The following is a 17,554-nucleotide window of genomic DNA, read 5'->3' as shown; positions in this document are numbered from 1 at the left end:
GCTGTTGTGGGGATTTAAATGAGCAGGTTTGTTTGTTATAGCTAAAAGGATCTGCTGTTATGGGGATTTAAATGAGCAGGTTTGTTTTATTACAGCTAGCTAAATTACCTGCTGTTATGGGGTTTAAATGAGCAGGTTTGTTTGTTATAGCTAGCTAAATGACCTGCTGTTATGAGGATTTAAATGAGCAGGTTTGTTTGTTATAGCTAGATAAATGACCTGCTGTTATGGGGATTTAAATGAGCAGGTTTGTTTGTTATAGCTAAATGACCTGCTGTTATGGGGATTTAAATGAGCAGGTTTGTTTGTTATAGCTAAATGACCTGCTGTTATGGGGATTTAAATGAGCAGGTTTGTTTGTTACAGCTAGCTAAATTACCTGCTGTTATGGGGGTTTAAATGAGCAGGTTTGTTTGTTATAGCTAGCTAAATGACCTGCTGTTATGAGGATTTAAATGAGCAGGTTTGTTTGTTATAGCTAGATAAATGACCTGCTGTTATGGGGATTTAAATGAGCAGGTTTGTTTATTATAGCTAAATGACCTGCTGTTATGGGGATTTAAATGAGAAGGTTTGTTTGTTATAGCTAAATTTCCTGCTGTTATGGGGATTTAAATGAGCAGGTTTGTTTGTTATAGCTAGATAAATTACCTGCTGTTATGGGGATTTAAATGAGCAGGTTTGTTTGTTATAGCTAGATAAATTACCTGCTGTTGTGGGGATTTAAATGAGCAGGTTTGTTTGTTATAGCTAGCTAAATGACCTGCTGTTGTGGGGATTTAAATGAGCAGGTTTGTTTGTTATAGCTAGCTAAATGACCTGCTGTTATGGGGATTTAATTGAGCAGGTTTGTTTGTTATAGCTAAAGGACCTGCTGTTATGGGGATTTAAATGAGCAGGTTTGTTTGTTATAGCTAGCTAAATGACCTGCTGTTATGAGGATTTAAATGAGCAGGTTTGTTTGTTATAGCTAGATAAATGACCTGCTGTTATGGGGATTTAAATGAGCAGGGTTGTTTGTTATAGCTAGCTAAATGACCTGCTGTTGTGGGGATTTAAATGAGCAGGGTTGTTTGTTATAGCTAGCTAAATGACCTGCTGTTGTGGGGATTTAAATGAGCAGGTTTGTTTGTTATAGCTAGCTAAATGACCTGCTGTTATGAGGATTTAAATGAGCAGGTTTGTTTGTTATAGCTAGATAAATGACCTGCTGTTATGGGGATTTAAATGAGCAGGGTTGTTTGTTATAGCTAGCTAAATGACCTGCTGTTGTGGGGATTTAAATGAGCAGGGTTGTTTGTTATAGCTAGCTAAATGACCTGCTGTTGTGGGGATTTAAATGAGCAGGTTTGTTTGTTATAGCTAGCTAAATGACCTGCTGTTGTGGGGATTTAAATGAGCAGGTTTGTTTATTATAGCTAAAGGACATGCTGTTATGGGGATTTAAAGGAGCAGGTTTGTTTGTTACAGATAAATGACCTGTTGTGGGGATTTCATTCCAAGCTCATGGCCAAATTATCTTACTTGTGAAATTATGACATCGCCTTTTACTTTGTATAAGTAAACTGAAATTCCAATTTCCTTGTTGAAAAGTAATGAGAAAACATGAGAATTTAATAGTTATTTTAGTTTACTGACTCCAACACAGATATAGGCCAAGGTTATTGGCTTGTTGTGATTGGAAAATGGCATATGGTGATTGGAAGGTTGACCCTCATTAAGGCTATGTGACCATAAGGGTCGGGGAATAGAACCAGCTGGCGTAATGAAATAATGTGGCGTGGAGACCTTTGGATCAACACTCACTACCAGGACTATTATATGGGGAGCGGTTGGCTCAGTGATGAAGAAAATAGACAAGCATATTTCTAGCATTGTTTATTTGAATAATACTAACAAGTATAACTAACAAACAAATAAATAAACAGGGAGGGCCAATAGTGTTCTCTCTCTGTAAGTGTGTGGCTGGAACTATAGTCAGTCAATATCAACATTCTTTCAGACTTCCTAGACATCCAGACATCCTGTGTTTGCTCTACCTACTCAACATATTCTCTCTCTCTCTCTCTCTCCGTATAAATAAAGTTTATTATTTTTACTTTTTTTTTTTTTGTCTTGTATATCATTTGAAAATTACAGTTTCCTGTCTACTTCCTGGTAATAATTGTAAGGTACATGGATAGATAGAGATTAGAGGTCGCCGGATTAATCTGAATGGCCGATTTTAATTAGGGCCGATTTCAAGTTTTCATAACAATCGGAAATTGTTTTTTTGGGGGGGCGCCGATTTGACTTTTTTTTAAATTATTATTATTTTTTATATATATTTTTTATACCATTATTTAACTAGGCAAGTCAGTTAAGAACGCATCCAACCTGGAAGCCAGCCTCACCAATGTGTCGGAGGAAACACCGTGCACCTGGCAACCTTGGTTAGCGCGCACTGCGCCCGGCCCGCCACAGGAGTCGCTGGTGCGCGATGAGACAAGGATATCGCTACCGGCCAAACCCTCTCTAACCCGGACGACGCTAGGCCAATTGTGCGTCGCCCCACGGACCTCCCGGTCGTGGCCGGTTACGACAGAGCCTGGGCGCGAACCCAGGGTCTCTGGTGGCACAGCTGGCGCTGCAGTACAGCCCTTAACCACTGCGCCACCCGGGAGGCCCGCAACCTTACAGTTAACTAGTCCAACACAATAACGACCTGCCTCTCTCTCGTTGCACTCCACAAGGAGACTGACTGCCTGAATGCATTAAGCCAATGTAAATTGCTAGCTAGCATTAAACTTATCTTATAAAAAACAATCAATCATAATCACTAGTTAACTACACATGGTTGATGATATTACTAGATATTATCTAGCGTGTCCTGCGTTGCATATAATCTGACTGAGCATACAAGTATCTAAGTATCTGACTGAGCGGTGGTAGGCAGAAGCAGGCGCGTAAACATTCATTCAAACAGCACTTCCGTGCGTTTTGCAAGCAGCTCTTCGCTGTGTGTCAAGCATTGTGCTGTTTATGACTTCAAGCCTATCAACTCCCGAGATGAGGCTTTGTGTAACCGAAGTGAAATGGCTAGCTAGTTAGTGCGCGCTAATAGCGTTTCAAACTTCACTCGCTCTGAACCTAGGGGTGGTTGTTTCCCTTGCTCTGCATGGGTAACGCTGCTTCGATAGTGGCTGTTGTCGTTGTGTTGCTGGTTCCAGCCCAGGGAGGAGCGAGGAGAGGGACGGAAGCTATACTGTTACACTGGCAATACTAAAGTGCCTATAAGAACACCCAATAGTCAAAGGTTAATGAAATACAAATGGTATAGAGGGAAATAGTCCTATAATTCCTATAATAACTACAACATAAAACTTCTTACCGTGGAATATTGAAGACTCATGTTAAAAGGAACCACCAGCTTTCATATGTTCTCGTGTTCTGAGCAAGGAACTTAAACGTTAGCTTTCTTACATGGCACATATTGCACTTTTACTTTCTTCTCCAGCACTTTGTTTTTTGCATTATTTACTTGAGGCTAAATTGATTTTATTGATGTATTATATTAAGTTAAAATAAGTGTTCATTCAGTATTGTTGTAATTGTCATTATTACAAATAAAACCAAATAAAAATCGTCCGATTTAATCGGTACTGGTTTTTTTTGGGGTCCTCCAATAATCGGTATCGGCGTTGAAAAATCATAATCGGTCGACCTCTAATAGAGAGATCTTTATATATGTTTTATTGTGGTGCACAGGCGAGGCCATCTCCATTTTGAAGCAGTCCATTTTCTTCTTCTACTACTTCTATGATTTAGCAAACAAACTGAAAGTGTGCCCACCTATTGTTTGCTCATGAGTATAATTTATTCGCTGATCCCTCCTGATGACCCGGATGGAATCATGTGATCCTTCCTTAACCCATAGGAAGTCCCACCCAGACTTCTTTAAAATTGTGGAAGCCCGCAATGGCCATGCCAACACGGGTTTTATCCATCTACAGTCCTCTAACTATTCACCAATTTGTAAGTCGCTCTGGATAAGAGCGTCTGCCAAATGACTTAAATGTAAATGTAAATGTAACAAGGTACCAGAACAAAGCTTGGTTGTTATTTTGACAGAGGCACTGAACAGCACTGAACTGTGGTTCCATAGAACTTCCTTCACAGCTTGTTACCTTCAGCATGTTAGTTTGCCAGGGACATACTGTATCACAATAACATAAAGAGCAGTGATCTGGTCACACTGTACCAGGGACATACTGTATCACGATAACATAAAGACCAGGGATCTGGTCACTGTACCAGGGACATACTGTATCATGATAACATAAAGACCAGGGATCTGGTCACACTGTACCAGGGACATACTGTATCATAACATAAAGACCAGTGATCTGGTCACACTGTACCAGGGACATACTGTATCATAACATAAAGACCAGTGATCTGGTCACACTGTACCAGGGACATACTGTATCATGATAACATAAAGACCAGGGATCTGGTCACACTGTACCAGGGACATACTGTATCATGATAACATAAAGACCAGGGATCTGGTCACACTGTACCAGGGACATACTGTATCATGATAACATAAAGACCAGGGATCTGGTCACACTGTACCAGGGACATACTGTATCATAACATAAAGACCAGTGATCTGGTCACACTGTACCAGGGACATACTGTATCATAACATAAAGACCAGTGATCTGGTCACACTGTACCAGGGACATACTGTATCATGATAACATAAAGACCAGGGATCTGGTCACACTGTACCAGGGACATACTGTATCATGATAACATAAAGACCAGGGATCTGGTCACACTGTACCAGGGACATACTGGATAACATAAAGACCAGTGATCTGGTCACACTGTACCAGGGACATACTGTATCATGATAACATAAAGACCAGGGATCTGGTCACACTGTACCAGGGACATACTGTATCATGATAACATAAAGACCAGTGGTCTGGTCACACTGTACCAGGGACATACTGTATCATGATAACATAAAGACCAGGGATCTGGTCACACTGTACCAGGGACATACTGTATCATGATAACATAAAGACCAGGGATCTGGTCACACTGTACCAGGGACATACTGTATCATGATAACATAAAGACCAGTGATCTGGTCACACTGTACCAGGGACATACTGTATCATGATAACATAAAGACCAGGGATCTGGTCACACTGTACCAGGGACATACTGTATCACAATAACATAAAGACCAGGGATCTGGTCACACTGTACCAGGGACATACTGTATCATGCTAACATAAAGACCAGGGATCTGGTCACACTGTACCAGGGACATACTGTATCATGCTAACATAAAGACCAGGGATCTGGTCACACTGTACCAGGGACATACTGTATCATAACATAAAGACCAGGGATCTGGTCACACTGTACCAGGGACATACTGTATCATGCTAACATAAAGACCAGGGATCTGGTCACACTGTACCAGGGACATACTGTATCATAACATAAAGACCAGTGATCTGGTCACACTGTACCAGGGACATACTGTATCATAACATAAAGACCAGGGATCTGGTCACACTGATCTGGACACAGGTTAATTGCAGCCAGGCAAGGTTTTATTTGGCTCGTTTAGTGTTTAATCATGAGGCCTGCAGCGACATGTCCAGATGCATTAAGGTGCCATGAAATCTCTGCTTCGTCACGATGATGCACAACAGGAGAATCACGTTGGCTTGTTGGTTAACAGGTCTCAAGAGCCAGAGGAACAAAAAATAATCACCTGATTTAAAAAACAACAGTTAGCACTGAGAATTGTCTTGTAATATGTTCACTATCACTGTTGACTGTGACATTTCCTCTCGTTTGAAAGCCCAAATAGTGACACTTTCATGTAAGTCACAGGGCCCACTTCCTTATTCCAATTCCTTCAGTGTTTTTAGAAGGGGCAGTGCTGAACATAACGCCATGGCAACACTGGAGACTCATTGTCTTGTTTCTCTTCAGCGTCTCTGTAGTGAGAAGCCAGTGAGGTTGTTGAGAGAGAGGCTTAGCCCAGAGAGCTGTTGTAGCTCTGACCCCCACAGAGTGGAAACGACCTTTGACCTGCAGTCAGCAGGGGTCGAGGCCTTATTGTGAGCCACACTCTCTCCCACAGTTCACCATGAGTAGATCATTGTTTTAGCAGTTTAATCCTATCCAAACAGCCCAGTTAGAAAACCCTTCACCCAGTGTGCGTTCCAAATTACACCCTATTCCCTACGTAGTGCATTACTTATTACCAGGGCCCATAGGGCTCTCAGAAGTAGTGCACTATATAGGAAATAGGGTGCCATTTTGGACACAGACTTAGTGGATGAAGTCCAAGAGTAAGTGGACTTGGAGAGGGTAGCTAAGAGGGAGAGAGGGAAGACATAACTTAAAAAGACTGGCTTTGCCAAGACGAGGTCACTGCTCAGCTAGTGTCTGGAGCACATAGAGTAGCCTGACACACACAGTCTCCAGTAAGTGTGTGTGTGTGAGAGAGAGAGAGCCCTTCCTTACCCTCTGTGTCTGGCTAATCTTGTCTGTCTGCAGCCGCTGACATTCACAACTGCTTCTGGAAATGAGACTTGAATAATGAATTGCACTGTATCAAAGCCTCTTTCTACTGTGGAGCACCGACTCTGTTGAGGTGATTGTACAACATTGAGGTAATTGAGCTATCCTACCCTGTATGGGTAATACACTGTTTCCCTTTTGTTGGCCTGGTCAGAAAGACATTTCTACCATACGTTTGACTCCTTGTTATTCAGACCACTATCACACTACAGGCAAGCAGACTCTGGTCTGGTCTATTCATCTCTGGGATGTATTAGACTGTGTACCACTCCTCACCAGCCCTGGAGGGTTGATGGGGACGTGTTTCCACAAGCCTGGTGGGCCAGTAGAACAGCCTCGTAGTCCCAGGAAGCTTAAACAGGCCTGCTGTTTAGATGCAGAGCAGCATTGATCAGGGCCTGCTGTTTAGATGCAGAGCAGCATTGATCAGGGCCTGCTGTTTAGATGCAGAGCAGCCTTGATCAGGGCCTGGTGTTTAGATACAGAGCAGCATTGATCAGGGCCTGGTGTTTAGATGCAGAGCAGCATTGATCAGGGCCTGCTGTTTAGATACAGAGCAGCATTGATCAGGGCCTGGTGTTTAGATACAGAGCAGCCTTGATCAGGGCCTGCTGTTTAGATACAGAGCAGCCTTGATCAGGGCCTGGTGTTTAGATACAGAGCAGCATTGATCAGGGCCTGCTGTTTAGATACAGAGCAGCATTGATCAGGGCCTGGTGTTTAGATGCAGAGCAGCATTGATCAGGGCCTGGTGTTTAGATACAGAGCAGCCTTGATCAGGGCCTGGTGTTTAGATACAGAGCAGCATTGATCAGGGCCTGGTGTTTAGATGCAGAGCAGCATTGATCAGGGCCTGGTGTTTAGATGCAGAGCAGCATTGATCAGGGCCTGGTGTTTAGATACAGAGCAGCATTGATCAGGGCCTGGTGTTTAGATGCAGAGCAGCATTGATCAGGGCCTGGTGTTTAGATATAGAGCAGTATTGATGAGGGCCTGGTGTTTAGATATAGAGCAGTATTGATCAGGGCCTGGTGTTTAGATACAGAGCAGCCTTGATCAGGGCCTGGTGTTTAGATATAGAGCAGTATTGATCAGGGCCTGGTGTTTAGATACAGAGCAGCATTGATCAGGTCCTGCTGTTTAGATGCAGAGCAGCATTGATCAGGGCCTGGTGTTTAGATATAGAGCAGCATTGATCAGGGCCTGGGGCATTTCATTAAACAGGCCTGGTGTTTAGATACAGAGCAGCCTTGATCAGGGCCTGGTGTTTAGATACAGAGCAGTATTGATCAGGGCCTGGGGCATTTCATTAAACAGGCCTGGTGTTTAGATACAGAGCAGCCTTGATCAGGGCCTGGTGTTTAGATATAGAGCAGCCTTGATCAGGGCCTGCTGTTTAGATGCAGAGCAGCATTGATCAGGGCCTGGTGTTTAGATGCAGAGCAGCATTGATCAGGGCCTGCTGTTTAGATACAGAGCAGCATTGATCAGGGCCTGGTGTTTAGATACAGAGCAGCATTGATCAGGGCCTGGTGTTTAGATGCAGATGCAGCATTGATCAGGGCCTGCTGTTTAGATACAGAGCAGCATTGATCAGGGCCTGGTGTTTAGATACAGAGCAGCATTGATCAGGGCCTGCTGTTTAGATACAGAGCAGCATTGATCAGGGCCTGGTGTTTAGATACAGAGCAGCATTGATCAGGGCCTGGTGTTTAGATACAGAGCAGCATTGATCAGGGCCTGGTGTTTAGATACAGAGCAGCATTGATCAGGGCCTGGTGATACAGAGCAGCATATCAGGGCCTGCTGTTTAGATACAGAGCAGCATTGATCAGGGCCTGGTGTTTAGATACTGGTGCTTTTAGATACAGAGCAGCCTTGATCAGGGCCTGGTGTTTAGATATAGAGCAGGATCAGGGCCTGGGGCATTTCATTAAACAGGCCTGGTGTTTAGATACAGAGCAGCCTTGATCAGGGCCTGGTGTTTAGATACAGAGCAGCATTGATCAGGGCCTGGTGATATAGAGCAGCATTGATCAGGGCCTGGGGCATTTCATTAAACAGTTTTAGATACAGAGCAGCCTTGATCAGGGCCTGGTGTTTAGATATAGAGCAGCATTGATCAGGGCCTGGGGCATTTCATTAAACAGGCCTGGTGTTTAGATACAGAGCAGCATTGATCAGGGCCTGGGGCATTTCATTAAACAGGCCTGGTGTTTAGATACAGAGCAGCATTGATCAGGGCCTGGGGCATTTCATTAAACAGGCCTGGTGTTTAGATATAGAGCAGCATTGATCAGGGCCTGGTGTTTAGATATAGAGCAGCCTTGATCAGGGCCTGGGGCATTTCATTAAACAGGCCTGGTATTTAGATACAGAGCAGTATTGATCAGGGCCTGGGGCATTTCATTAAACAGGCCTGCTGTTTAGATGCAGAGCAGCCTTGATCAGGGCCTGGTGTTTAGATACAGAGCAGTATTGATCAGGGCCTGGTGTTTAGATACAGAGCAGCCTTGCCTGGTGTTTAGATACAGAGCAGCATTGATCAGGGCCTGGGGCATTTCATTAAACAGGCCTGGTGTTTAGATGCAGAGCAGTATTGATCAGGGCCTGCTGTTTAGATGCAGAGCAGCATTGATCAGGGCCTGGTGTTTAGATACAGAGCAGCATTGATCAGGGCCTGGGGCATTTCATTAAACAGGCCTGGTGTTTAGATGCAGAGCAGCACTGACATGGTGATTTACTGTGTTCTACCTCAGACATTATGCACTAGGACATGGTGGTGATTTACTGTGTTCTACCTCAGACATTTTGTACTAGGACATGGTGTGTTCTACCTCAGATTTACTGTGGTTCTTCTACCTCAGACATTATGTACTAGGACATGGTGGTGATTTACTGTGTTCTACCTCAGACATTATGTACTAGGACATGGTGGTGATTTACTGTGTTCTACCTCAGACATTATGTACTAGGACATGGTGGTGATTTACTGTGTTCTACCTCAGACATTATGTACTAGGACATGGTGGTGATTTACTGTGTTCTACCTCAGACATTATGTACTAGGACATGGTGGTGATTTACTGTGTTCTACCTCAGACATTATGTACTAGGACATGGTGGTGATTTACTGTGTTCTACCTCAGACATTATGTACTAGGACATGGTGGTGATGTACTGTGTTCTACCTCAGACATTATGTACTAGGACATGGTGGTGATTTACTGTGTTCTACCTCAGACATTATGCACTAGGACATGGTGGTGATTTACTGTGTTCTACCTCAGACATTATGCACTAGGACATGGTGGTGATTTACTGTGTTCTACCTCAGACATTATGTACTAGGACATGGTGGTGATTTACTGTGTTCTACCTCAGACATTATGCACTAGGACATGGTGGTGATTTACTGTGTTCTACCTCAGACATTATGTACTAGGACATGGTGGTGATTTACTGTGTTCTACCTCAGACATTATGTACTAGGACATGGTGGTGATTTACTGTGTTCTACCTCAGACATTATGTACTAGGACATGGTGGTGATTTACTGTGTTCTACCTCAAATATTATTAGACATTTACCAAGCTTAATGTCATGTACCTTATACATACAAGATAAGAAAGCAGACATTAAATCAAATAAAATTCTATTGGTCACATTAGCAATGTTATTGCAGGTGTAGCAAAATGCTTGTGTTTCTAGCACCAATAGTGCAGTAATATCTAACAATAAACACAAACCTAAAAGTAAAAGAATGTAATTAAGGAATATATAAATATTAGGACGAGCCATGTCGGAGTGGTGTAGACTAAAAGACAGTATATACATATGAGATGAGTAAAGCACAAATATGTAAACATTATAACAGCATACCGGTCTGTCTAAAATCCTTGTGGTATTTTGTAAAGTCAGATTGTCTCTGTGTGTTTCCAGGATGGTGGTCTCCTCATCAACAACCCCACAGCGTTGGCCATCCATGAGTGTAAGCTGCTGTGGCCCAACACCCCAGTGCAGTGTGTTGTCTCCCTGGGTACGGGTCGCTATGAGACCGTCAACAAGAACAACACCACCTCCACCAGTCTCAAAGCCAAGATCACCAACGTCATCAGCAGTGCCACCGACACAGAGGGTGGGTCACCAGAGGACCACGGAGTGTGTGTGGTGTACTGTATGTGTGGTGTACTGTGTGTAGTTGGTGTGTGTAGTTTGTGTGCCACATCTGTCCTTTGACAGGGATGAAACCACATTGTTATTTCTAACATCAGATTAAAGGCTGTCAGCCAGTCAGCCAGTCAGCCAGTCAGTCAGTCAGTCAGTCAGTCAGTCATTCAGTCATTCGGCCAATTAGTCAGCCAGCCAGCCAGCCAGCCAGCCAGTCAGCCAGAGACATGTGCTTCACTAAAACAGACGCTGCATGTCGTCCCTGTAGGTAGTTGGAAGACCATTGTTTTGTCTCAGTCACTCCTTCAATGATTTCCTTTTGACCTACACAGTTCAGAACATCAAGTTCATCAGCTCCCCAGTACTTGACCTCTCTGATTCCTCTCATCCATCAGCTCCCCAGTACTTGACCTCTCTCTGATTCCTCTCATCCATCAGCTCCCCAGTACTTGACCTCTCTGATTCCTCTCATCCATCAGATCCCCAGTACTTGACCTCTCTGATTCCTCTCATCCATCAGCTCCCCAGTACTTGACCTCTCTGATTCCTCTCATCCATCAGCTCCCCAGTACTTGACCTCTCTGATTCCTCTCATCCATCAGCTCCCCAGTACTCCCTCTCTCTGATTCCTCTCATCCATCAGCTCCCCAGTCCTCCCTCTCTCTGATTCCTCTCATCCATCAGCTCCCCAGTACTTGACCTCTCTCTGATTCCTCTCATCCATCAGCTCCCCAGTACTTGACCTCTCTGATTCCTCTCATCCATCAGATCCCCAGTACTTGACCTCTCTGATTCCTCTCATCCATCAGCTCCCCAGTACTCCCTCTCTCTGATTCCTCTCATCCATCAGCTCCCCAGTACTCCCTCTCTCTCTGATTCCTTTCATCCATCAGCTCCCCAGTACTCCACCTCTCTCAGCTGATTCCTCTCATCCATCAGCTCCCTAGTACTCCCTCTCTCTGATTCCTTTCATCCATCAGCTCCCCAGTACTCCACTTCTCTCTGATTCCTCTCATCCATCAGCTCCCCAGTACTCCCTCTCTCTGATTCCTCTCATCCATCAGCTCCCCAGTACTCCCTCTCTCTGATTCCTCTCATCCATCAGCTCCCCAGTACTCCCTCTCTCTGATTCCTCTCATCCATCAGCTCCCCAGTACTTGACCTCTCTCTGATTCCTCTCATCCATCAGCTCCCCAGTACTTGACCTCTCTCTGATTCCTCTCATCCATCAGCTCCCCAGTACTTGACCTCTCTGATTCCTCTCATCCATCAGATCCCCAGTACTTGACCTCTCTGATTCCTCTCATCCATCAGCTCCCCAGTACTTGACCTCTCTCTGATTCCTCTCATCCATCAGCTCCCCAGTACTTGACCTCTCTGATTCCTCTCATCCATCAGCTCCCCAGTACTTGACCTCTCTCTGATTCCTCTCATCCATCAGCTCCCCAGTACTTGACCTCTCTGATTCCTCTCATCCATCAGATCCCCAGTACTTGACCTCTCTGATTCCTCTCATCCATCAGCTCCCCAGTACTTGACCTCTCTGATTCCTCTCATCCATCAGCTCCCCAGTACTCCCTCTCTCTGATTCCTCTCATTCATCAGCTCCCCAGTACTTGACCTCTCTCTGATTCCTCTCATCCATCAGCTCCTCAGTACTCCACCTCTCTCTGATTCCTCTCATCCATCAGCTCCCCAGTACTCCCTCTCTCTGATTCCTCTCATTCATCAGCTCCCCAGTACTCCCTCTCTCTGATTCCTCTCATCCATCAGCTCCTCAGTACTCCACCTCTCTCTGATTCCTCTCATCCATCAGCTCCCCAGTACTCCCTCTCTCTGATTCCTCTCATCCATCAGCTCCCCAGTACTCCCTCTCTCTGATTCCTCTCATCCATCAGCTCCCCAGTACTCCCTCTCTCTGATTCCTCTCATCCATCAGCTCCCCAGTACTTGACCTCTCTCTGATTCCTCTCATCCATCAGCTCCCCAGTACTCCCTCTCTCTGATTCCTCTCATCCATCAGCTCCCCAGTACTCCCTCTCTGATTCCTCTCATTCATCAGCTCCCCAGTACTCCCTCTCTCTGATTCCTCTCATCCATCAGCTCCCCAGTACTCCCTCTCTCTGATTCCTCTCATCCATCAGCTCCCCAGTACTCCCTCTCTCTGATTCCTCTCATCCATCAGCTCCCCAGTACTCCCTCTCTCTGATTCCTCTCATCCATCAGCTCCCCAGTACTTGACCTCTCTCTGATTCCTCTCATCCATCAGCTCCCCAGTACTTGACCTCTCTGATTCCTCTCATCCATCAGATCCCCAGTACTTGACCTCTCTGATTCCTCTCATCCATCAGCTCCCCAGTACTCCCTCTCTCTGATTCCTCTCATCCATCAGCTCCCCAGTACTCCACCTCTCTCTGATTCCTCTCATCCATCAGCTCCCCAGTACTCCACCTCTCTCTGATTCCTCTCATCCATCAGCTCCCCAGTACTCCCTCTCTCTGATTCCTCTCATCCATCAGCTCCCTAGTACTCCCTCTCTCTGATTCCTTTCATCCATCAGCTCCCCAGTACTCCACCTCTCTCTGATTCCTCTCATCCATCAGCTCCCTAGTACTCCCTCTCTGATTCCTTTCATCCATCAGCTCCCCAGTACTCCACTTCTCTCTGATTCCTCTCATCCATCAGCTCCCCAGTACTCCTCTCTCTGATTCCTCTCATCCATCAGCTCCCCAGTACTCCCTCTCTCCATGATTCCTCTCATCCATCAGCTCCCCAGTACTCCCTCTCTCTGATTCCTCTCATCCATCAGCTCCCAGTACTCCCTCTCTCTGATTCCTCTCATCCATCAGCTCCCCAGTACTCCCTCTCTCTGATTCCTCTCATCCATCAGCTCCCCAGTACTCCCTCTCTCTGATTCCTCTCATCCATCAGCTCCCCAGTACTCCCTCTCTCTGATTCCTCTCATCCATCAGCTCCCCAGTACTTGACCTCTCTCTGATTCCTCTCATCCATCAGCTCCCCAGTACTCCCTCTCTCTGATTCCTCTCATCCATCAGCTCCCCAGTACTTGACCTCTCTGATTCCTCTCATCCATCAGCTCCCCAGTACTCCACCTCTCTCTGATTCCTACCTGTGTAGATGGTCAGTCTGAGTGCTGTTTAGTCAGTGTGTGCGGGTGATGGCACTATGAACAACTTGATGGATCTCTATAAAGTAGGAAGTCATAATAAACCAGCCACATATGGACTAACTTTGTGTCCCTCATCAGAAGTCCACGTCATGTTCTCTCCTTCTCCCAGACAGCTGCTTCCTCTAAACTAGCTACACTAACAACATGATAGCTATCAAGATATACAATGATTTAACTGTACTCCAGCAACATGACTTAACCTCTCTCACCTCTTGTCTCTCCGTCAGAGGTCCACATCATGCTGGACGCCCTCCTTCCACCCAACACCTACTTCCGTTTCAACCCCTACATGAGCGAGGACATCCCATTGGACGAGAGCCGCCCGGAGAGGCTGACCTTCCTGCAGGAGGAAGGAACTCGCTACCTGGAGAGGAACGAAGCCAAGCTGAACAAGGCAGCGTCGGTGCTGGCTCTGGAGAAGAGCGCCATCCAGAGGCTGGCTGAATGGTGCAAACTGAAGGCCGACATGTAATATAGGAGCGAGGGCTTGCCCTTCATCTCCAAACTGTAGGGGACGTCTAGAGGTGAAAGGTCAGACAGGCTGAGAGACACTCATTTAGACTGATTATGAAGATAATATAGGAGCCGTAAAGGTCTGACATGTACGAGGGCCCTTCATCTCCAAACTATAGGAAGAGACCTGCAGAGGTTAAAGTTCAAAAGGCACTGTAGGCGGTAGCTGCTGAAAAACTTATTTAGACTTGAAAATAAACATCATGTGCGTTGATATGACTCCATCAGTGGAGGCTGGTGGAAGAATCTATAGGAGGAAAGGCTCATTTGTAATGGAATAAATGGAACTGAGTCAAACGTGGTTTCCATATGTTTGATGTGTTTGATACCGTTCCATTGATTCCATTCCAGCCATTACAATGAGACCATCCTTCTATAGCTCCTCCAACCAGCCTCCTCTGGACTCCATATCTTCTTGATGCAGATCATGTGATATGACTGCGGTCCATTTGAATTTCTGCTGCTCAGGCAGGATGTTGTTGCCTTTGACCTGTGAGAGGTGGTACAGAAGGATCTGTTGTAGTGTTTCTGAAAGGGGTTTGGCTGGTTGGGCTGAAGGAATCAACCTTTTGACTGGTCCTAAATAAAGTGCCACTGTGATGAGCACAGGCTGTGTTTACACACAGGCAGGCCGTGTTTACACAGGCAGCCCAATTCTAATATTTTGCCCCCTAAATACCTGAATTGGGCTGCCTGTGTAAACAGCCATAATGGTGTGAATGGTAGACAGGCGTAGCCATAATGGTGTGAATGGTAGACAGGCATAGCCATAATGGTGTGAATGGTAGACAGGCATAGCCATAATGGTGTGAATGGTAGACAGGCATAGCCATTTACTGTTTTGATTTAAGAGTGCAGGTTTTGCAGGGAAGGTGTTTTTGACAACTACCTACTTCACATGTACTGGTATGTCAGAGATTCAGGGTCTGTTGTTAGCAACTCATTCTAATGTAATAACTGTAAATATGTTGTAAGTAACTGACATTGGTGTCACCTCATTTAAATGCTTCAAACTTGAACTAGGCATGTAAAGTAGAATGGTATAAAACATGTAATTATGCCTTTCACAGATGAATGAAATCATGCACTTTGTAAATTGTCACTTTGTTCTTATCTTAAGAGCTCTGTAAGGGATCAAATATAAATGGGTTGATATTTGGTTTTGAATAATATTGAATTGAAGAGTTCATGGTATTGGCTTTATAATGACGTTGACCCACCTCATTCCTTTCTCCTGCTGCGCTCTGTAGGTGGAGGGTGTAGAATGAAAATGTGTTGTTGAAACCGGCTTCTGCTGTTGTGTTGTCTATTGAAGCTGTGTCTCATAACTACACTGTTATACATGATCATCTGATCTGTACTGATGTCTATTGAAGCTGTGTCTCATAACTACATTATATACATGATCATCTGATCTGTACTGATGTATCTTAAAGCTGAAGTGATAGTCTACGACCTTAAACCACACACACACACACACACACACACACACAGTCTATAATAGAGGTGTCATGGAAGAATGTGGAGTGTCCTCTGTGATTCATTGTTTTTTCCAATTGCAGAATTGATTTGTTACGTTGTTTCATTCAGAGAATTGACCTTCCATGACGACACTCACTCCTCCCAGTCAAATGAGAATCACCCCAATCAACCCTACCCACGCAACACAGCGGTATATGGTTGTCTCTCAAAAATGCACCTATACCCTATTTAATTTTTACTTTGACCTGGTTCCCATAAGGCTCTGGTCAAAAGTAGTGCACTATATAGGGAATAGGGTTCCATTTGCGTAGCAGTACGTCAGAGGACACATTATAGCCTCATAGAGGAACCATTGAAATGGTCACCAGAACCAAACACATGAGGAATCAGGCATCATTGATGGAAGAAGATTCTTTCAGATTGTTGTGATCCCAGCTTGGTGTGACGTTTGAACCCAAACGTGACACTGTGGTTGGAGGTCGTAATTGAACGCACGATTTCAACCCCCAATCCCTCAATTCTTGGATTGTGTCTGATTTGCATGTGCAGTGTATCATTCATCCTCTATCATATGATAGATTTAGATTTTCTATAAAACCTTGTTGGGTTGGAGGGGAAGTGACTGAGATTGTAAGTTCCTACTGTCATTACCCTATTTGGATCATTACCTGTGTGAGTGGATTGTGTGGTATCACACTAACTGTGGACCCTAACCATACCACTGTTGTTAGGTGGTGTGGTATCACACTAACTGTGGACCCTAACCATACCACTGTTGTTAGGTGTGTGGTATCACACTAACTGTGGACCCTAACCATACCACTGTTGTTAGTGTGTGATTGTGTGGTATCACACTAACTGTGGACCCTAACCATACCACTGTTGTTACCACTGTTAACTGTGGATACCACTGTTTAGGTGTGTGATTGTGTGGTATCACACTAACTGTGGACCCTAACCATACCACTGTTGTTAGGTGTGTGGTATCACACTAACTGTGGACCCTAACCATACCACTGTTGTTAGGTGTGTATCACACTAACTGTGGACCCTGTGTGGTATCACACTAACTGTGGACCCTAACCATACCACTGTTGTTAGGTGTGTCACACTAACTGTGGACCCTAACCATACCACTGTTGTTGGGTGTGGTATCACACTAACTGTGGACCCTAACCATACCACTGTTGTTAGGTGTGTGGTATCACACTACCCTACTGTGTTAGACCTAACTGTGGACCCTAACCATACCACTGTTGTTAGGTGTGTGGTATCACACTAACTGTGGACCCTAACCATACCACTGTTTAGTTATCACACTAACTGGGACCCTAACCATACCACTGTTGTTAGTATCACACTAACTGTGGACCCTAACCATACCACTGTTGTTAGGTGTGTGGCATCACACTAACTGTGGACCCTAACCATACCACTGTTGTTAGGTGTGTAACATCACACTAACTGGATGACCCTAACCATACCACTGTTGTTAGGTGTAATATCACACTAACCTGTGGACCCTAACCATACCACTGTTGTTAGGTGTAATGGTATCACACTAACTGTGGACCCTCTTGACCATACCACTGTTGTTAG

The 17,554-nt window shown here is 44.9% G+C and overlaps 2 protein-coding genes across 2 annotated transcripts in view; one reads left to right on the top strand and one right to left on the bottom strand.

The window, feature by feature from the left end:
* Positions 1-5,339, bottom strand: part of LOC135533567 (calcium-independent phospholipase A2-gamma-like) — a 26,908-nt gene extending 21,569 nt beyond the window's left edge. The window contains 1 exon segment of the mRNA XM_064960845.1: positions 5,332-5,339. Within this exon segment, the coding sequence (XP_064816917.1) occupies positions 5,332-5,339 (8 nt within the window).
* A 345-nt stretch (positions 5,340-5,684) lies between these two features.
* On the top strand, positions 5,685-14,428 carry LOC135533566 (calcium-independent phospholipase A2-gamma-like; the record flags this gene model as incomplete). The annotated part of the gene is made up of 3 exons (XM_064960844.1): positions 5,685-5,729; positions 10,543-10,738; positions 14,188-14,428. Coding segments are annotated over exons 1-3 (482 nt in total), but the record flags the coding sequence as incomplete, so codon positions are not given.
* Positions 14,429-17,554: the final 3,126 nt, after the last annotated feature.

Source organism: Oncorhynchus masou, unplaced genomic scaffold, assembly GCF_036934945.1.
Source record: "Oncorhynchus masou masou isolate Uvic2021 unplaced genomic scaffold, UVic_Omas_1.1 unplaced_scaffold_2457, whole genome shotgun sequence".
Classification (NCBI taxonomy): Eukaryota; Metazoa; Chordata; class Actinopteri; order Salmoniformes; family Salmonidae; genus Oncorhynchus; species Oncorhynchus masou.
The sequence above is the reverse complement of the archived record's forward strand: the minus strand, read 5'-3'. Positions and strand labels throughout refer to the sequence as shown.